The 5,864-nt window shown below is 41.5% G+C and overlaps 1 protein-coding gene across 1 annotated transcript; it reads left to right on the top strand.

Annotated features, from left to right (window-relative positions):
- The first annotated feature begins 252 nt into the window (after positions 1 to 252).
- ppic (peptidylprolyl isomerase C) lies at positions 253 to 4,586 on the top strand. The gene is made up of 5 exons (XM_018758281.2): positions 253 to 659; positions 2,043 to 2,156; positions 2,739 to 2,832; positions 3,593 to 3,777; positions 4,084 to 4,586. Exons 1-5 carry the CDS (start codon positions 555 to 557, stop codon positions 4,210 to 4,212), a joined length of 627 nt encoding a protein of 208 aa, XP_018613797.1. The 5' UTR covers positions 253 to 554; the 3' UTR covers positions 4,213 to 4,586.
- Positions 4,587 to 5,864: the final 1,278 nt, after the last annotated feature.

Raw genomic sequence — 5,864 nt, forward strand, 5'->3', positions numbered from 1 at the left:
CTGTGTGCGTTTGGTGTTTTAGATATTCTCTTTTTTTGTCTTTCTGCCCTTTTGCTGTGTTCCTGCTCTGTACAAGTCTTGTGTGTGTATTGTTTGTGTTCCTGCTCTCTTTGGCGTCTCTGTGTTTCAGAACGTAATGTATATAGTTTAGGTGTTTTTTTAAAGTGTTTCTGTTTTTTTTTGGGGGGGGGGGTGCGTGTCTGCGGTACTTGGGTATTCCTCCAAGTCTGCGTGTGTTTCTGCTCTTACTTTCCTGTCTATTTTGGTGATTCGGTTTTCTTTTTTTTTGACTTTCTGCACTCCTCGCTTTCACTCAGTGTCTCCGGCTTTGGGGCTCATGGTGGAGATTCACACACACACACACACACTCGCCCCCACGCGCGCGCACGCACGCACGCACCCGCGCTCTGTCATCTGAAGGATCCCTTCCCCACCCCCCCGCGGCGGGGCTCACAGAGGAGGCGCTGGAAGCTCGCGGATTCGGACTCGCTCTCCTCCGCGAACCCGGACAGACCGCCGTCCAGCGTCTCCTCCGCAGCCGGAACCCGGACATCATGGAGCTGCGCGCGGCCGTGCCCGTGATCGCCCTCCTCGCGCTGGCGGCTCTCGCGCAAAATGCCGCCTGTTCCAAAGGACGGGGGCCGAAAGTCACCGCCAAGGTGGGTAACGGATCGCGGAGGCTCGTGCCGCGCGAGCACCACGTTTCCCGCACGAGAGCAGGGCGGCACGCGGCAGAGCCGAAGCGCTATCGATGTACGGACCGTTCGCTAAAGCATGGCGGCGCGCGGAGCCACGTAGGCGGCGAACGGAAGAAGATGAAAGAGAAAAGAATGACTTTAATGTCACCGTCTTCGCTGATCGACCCAGAAATGAGCCCAACATAACATAATCGACTGTGTTCGTCTAAAGACAGCATTTCATGAATAATGTTTAAGTATGTATTCATATCGCAGTAATCAAGGCTCATTTTCGTATTCTGTCGGGGGGCCTGTTCAGCAGTGCTGCTGTTTTTATTTGCTAAAATTGACGCGTTTTCATCACCTGAAAGACCATACACCCTTGGCCTTGGCTTGTGAGAAATATATTTCCTGCATACCATATAGATATGATTTTCATATGTACTTGTTCCCACAGCGGTCAGAGACTTACAGGTGTATATATAATATGCATATGATATTAGAAGAAATGTCTAAATATTTTTGGACTATACTGTACACTTACACTTATACATCCAATACATGATTGTTGGCAATTTGATCATTATTAATTGGAGCACTTCACTGTAACTCTTGATTTCATAAGGGTTGTTGGTGCTTATTGGCACATTTCAAGGTACGTTGGTTAATATTTGTCACAATGAGCTGTATGTTTTGACAGACACCTATGAAGTCTCCCTGGTTTTATGGTAGTTAAAAGTGTTGAGTGTGGTCTACAAATCTGGGTTAGTTCTTTTTTTATGCATGCTATTATGTTTCATTGGTCTCTCCGTAAGATATTCCAGCTGTTGCAGTTGATACATGTATGATCTGAAGGTTTTCCTCTCCTAGTCCCCTATTTAAAGTTAAGTGTATTTCAGCTTATCCCTTGGAGCAAAATGCTCAACCCAACCCAACCCAACCTGACAGAGCAGATGTAGTTTGGTGTCCCAAGAAGGTTCTATTTGAATAAAAACTTGATCCCAAAGTCAAAGTTAGTGTATCATCAAATTGTGGGTTAATTCTACACATCAATGTGCAACCAGTCCTTATGCATAAATGTGCAACATATCTGTCAACCTTCTTCTTGTATTTGAAGGCTGAAGGCTTGCTTTTGCTTTATTGTCAATGATCAGATGGCCCCTGGTTAAAATCAGTTATATTAATATTAAAACGCTCTATCAGTATGTTGACGAGATGAAGTGAGGGCATTTGAGACATGACGTCTACATATGTGGTCCTGCCCACAGGATTACGTAAAACACGTGTAAACTGACTCAAGCTGTTGCACCAGCTGAGCACAAAATTGTACCTCCCAACACCTGTGACATTTGTTCTCTGTTACAGGTGTTTTTTGACATCACTGTAGGTGGACACGAGGTTGGTAGGATCGTGATCGGCCTGTTTGGAGATGTGGTTCCCCAGACAGTGAATAATTTTATTGCTCTGGCTACAGGGGAGGTAAGAGTTCCTGCACCCAGCATCGTTCAGAATAAAGATATAATGTGATTTTGACACAATATTACACAAGTAACACATTGTATGTAAAATCACACAGTTTACCCCACTTTTGATATTTTTCATGTCTGTAGTGTAAAAAAATTTTTTGAAGTGCATGTTAAATTATTGCAAACTGGAAACATTTTTGCAGTTAACTTGAATTAACTATAATGGAATACCAGACTGACTGGTTACACACTGCTAAAATGTCGGATATCCTTTAGTTTTTTCTAGCAATACAGTCCGACTTGAGAATACTTGAACAAGAAAGCAATGTCTAAGAAACATGAGCATTATTCCTTCCATCCATCCATCCATCACTAATCACTTGTCCAGTGTAGAGTCACGGTGGTCCTGAGCCTAACACATAGGGCACTAGTCTAGGCAGGATATACCCTGGATGGGATGTTAGTGCATTACTGAGCACTCACACACATTCATTCACTGATATGTAGACATATACGTCTTCATATGCATGGATTTGTATTTGTACCGTATCTGTGGCAGCATGTGTGTTAAATGTTAAACCACCTTGTTATTTAGAAAGGTTTTGGTTACAAAGGAAGCAAGTTCCATCGTGTCATCAAGGACTTCATGATCCAAGGAGGGGACTTCACTGCTGGAGATGGAACTGGAGGTACGCTTTAGAAAGGGGTGCTACCTGGCTGAAACAGGTTCATTGGAAACACTTGGCAGTGTAGGATTTTGTATTTTTTTTTTTTACTTTAATTTGTAGGTTGCAACCTAAATATTATGAAGCTTTTGTACTGTATGTCTTTATGTAGCTGACACTTTTCTCCAAAGCATGTAACAGTGTTCAGCTCTTTGAAATGATTTATTGTTTTATATAGCTGGGTAATTTTTAGTGGAACAATTTGGGGTATGTATTGCAATCGAGTACTCCAGAAGCAGGTGGGATTCAAATGAAAGATACCTTCAAGTGAAGCCACTTCACTACCTGCTGCCTTTTATGTACAATTTGGTATACTGTGTTCTACATAAGATGCAGATGCCTGATTTTAGCGATGTTGCTGTGTTCAGTTTAATTTGTATTTAGCTGATGCTTTTTCTCCAGAGCGATTTACCATGTTAAGGTATTTAGAACTATCCATGTATACAGGTGGGTAATTTCTGGAGCAATTTTAGGGTAAGTACCTTGCTCAAGGGTACTACAGCTGAAGGTGGGAATCAAATCTGCAACCTTTGTGTCCAAATGCAGTAGCTCTAACCACTATGCTACCTGCTGTGCCTATAGCACCCTTGCCAAAGGTTGCATCAGTATACTGAGTGCAAAGGAACTGTGGCTTGACCCAAAGTACTATTCTTCCTTGAGGAATCTGGCAGCAGCTTCAAAAGCTCCTGTATGCAGATGTAATATTTCTCTAATTCCTCTCCAGGTAAGAGTATCTATGGAAAGACTTTTCCCGATGAGAATTTCAAGTTGAAGCACTTGGGTGCTGGCTGGGTGAGCATGGCCAACGCAGGGCCAGACACCAATGGTTCGCAGTTCTTCATCACCTCCGCCCGGGCACCATGGCTGGATGGCAAGCACGTCGTTTTTGGGAAAGTTCTGGAGGGCATGGTATGTGCAATATTTATAGAGTACCGTTTCAACCATGGTACCTAGTCTTGGTCCTTGAGCACTGGAGTTCTGTAGATTACAGAACACGTTTTACTTGCTGCTTAGCAAACACCTGAAAGATAAGATTAGATCAGATATTATCCTAAGATAATCATGATATAATGCTGAGATTTAATATATATCCATTATAGTTTGAAAGCCTCAAGGACCAGGGTTGGACTTCACTGGATTAGACTGTAGAGTTGTGTTTTTTTGAGGGACCTTTGTTCTTTCTTCTTGATTTTCACTGTAGCCTTATCCTCTCAGTCTGTAGTTCACACCATTGAGCTGCAGGATACCAATGACAGAAACGTGCCCTACACAGAATGCGTGATTGTGAACAGCGGGAAGATCGAAGTCAAGGAACCCTTTGTGGTGGAAGTGGAGGATTGGTAGATCTTTTACTGTGGGATCTATAAAAATGAATATTTTGTTTATTTATTATACAGGTTTATGGCAGTGCCAATAAGCTCTAAAGAAATGACCTCAAGATTATTTAATGGACATAATCCAAGATATCTGAACCATCTTTTTCTATTCTCTCTGTCATGTAACAAAGGAATTAACACACACCATGAAATACTTTGCATGGAATAGTTTTTAAATCTCAAGAAACTACACTGATATGTTATACTGACAACAAACCACATATGCAATTATACTATACTACATATCATTTAAAATGCAATATAGATTGTATAATTCAGGCTATGTGTCAGATATGTCTCTGTGGTTGAAAAATTCCTGGACTTGAACTGGAATAAAATTGAGGTGGTTGTTTTTGTGTGTGTGTGTGTGTGTCTGTCTTTGTTAGCCTGGAAATACTTTGTTTCAGTTTTGCTTGAGTTTGCATTATGATGGTGATCGAGGCAGATCGCAAACAACTGTGCCCAGCTGCCGTTAATGACAGTAATTTGTCAGACCATTACCTTGCCCTTACCTGACCCTTGTGGTGTTTACAGTACATACCGTTTATCTCACTGGGACAGTGCTGTAGCCTCACAAAACAAAGATTAACAACTGGCCTGGTCCAAAACTAAAGCCTCAACATTTTCTGATCACAAAAACAGCAAGCGGTTGTCAGAAATGCTCTGTAGTGACCAATTTTATTTATATTTTTTTTAAAAAAATCTTTTTTAGGTCTGTGGTACCACCTTAAAAAGCACTGTTTTACAAATATAAGGAAAAACACCAAAGCTCAGTTTTTCATTTTTTCTAAATAAAACTGAAATATACAGAAATTGTGCATGTGATGATTTCTCAGAGTTATCACTTTTGTATTATGTAAAGTTTAGAACCTCTGTCCCTGTCTTTAAAGTCTTGTTTCACCTAGGCTCTGTCTTCCTATATTATCACAACCCCTCAGTTTAATACCGAAGTTAATGTGTCGCTTTATTTTACACACACGGATACTGGTTGACATTTACAAGGTGTGGCCAATATGACTAGATTAAATCACAATTGCAAAAGTGGATTCAGAGGTAAGCTCTATTAAGATAATTGTGAATTAGCAATATTTATCAACGACAAAATAGGGCTGACAGTTAGTACTTTGATCTGTGAGTTTTCAACACATCAGGCAACTAATGCTGTTTAAAATACACAAAATAGTTGGTGCCTGAATTGCAGGTTCATCAGTCATAAAAACTGGAAAATGATTTGATGTGTTAAGGGGAACAGTCTGCAAAATAATGACAGCATGTGACAAACATGGACAAACTGCATCGGCAAAGAGCAAGAGCGGTCGCAAGTCAAAGCTTGTGCGCTCTTCACGGGATAGATACTGAATGGCACACAATCACAGCTTTGAAAATTACCACGGAATTGCATCAGCACTTACATGACCCAGTCTCGGCGAAAACTGTACTTTGTCAGACTCGTGAAGCTGGAATTCGTGGCTGCCATTCGGAAACCTCTTGCATCCAAGGCCAATGCTCAGAGACACATGATCTGGTGTGAGGAGCACAAAATGTGAACCCTGAGCAATGAAAAATATAACATGGTCTGATGAATCATCATTCACCCTATTTCCTACATCTGGATCAGTT

This window comes from Scleropages formosus, chromosome 17 (assembly GCF_900964775.1).
Source record: "Scleropages formosus chromosome 17, fSclFor1.1, whole genome shotgun sequence".
Lineage (NCBI taxonomy): Eukaryota > Metazoa > Chordata > Actinopteri > Osteoglossiformes > Osteoglossidae > Scleropages > Scleropages formosus.

Coding starts and splice junctions, on each gene's coding strand:
- ppic (XM_018758281.2), top strand. CDS start 555: ATGGAGCTGCGCGCGGCCGTGCCCGTGATCGCCCTCCTCGCGCTGGCG. Junction 2,157..2,738: donor TTGCTCTGGCTACAGGGGAG/GTAAGAGTTCCT, acceptor CTTGTTATTTAG/AAAGGTTTTGGTTACAAAGG. Junction 3,778..4,083: donor GGAAAGTTCTGGAGGGCATG/GTATGTGCAATA, acceptor TTATCCTCTCAG/TCTGTAGTTCACACCATTGA.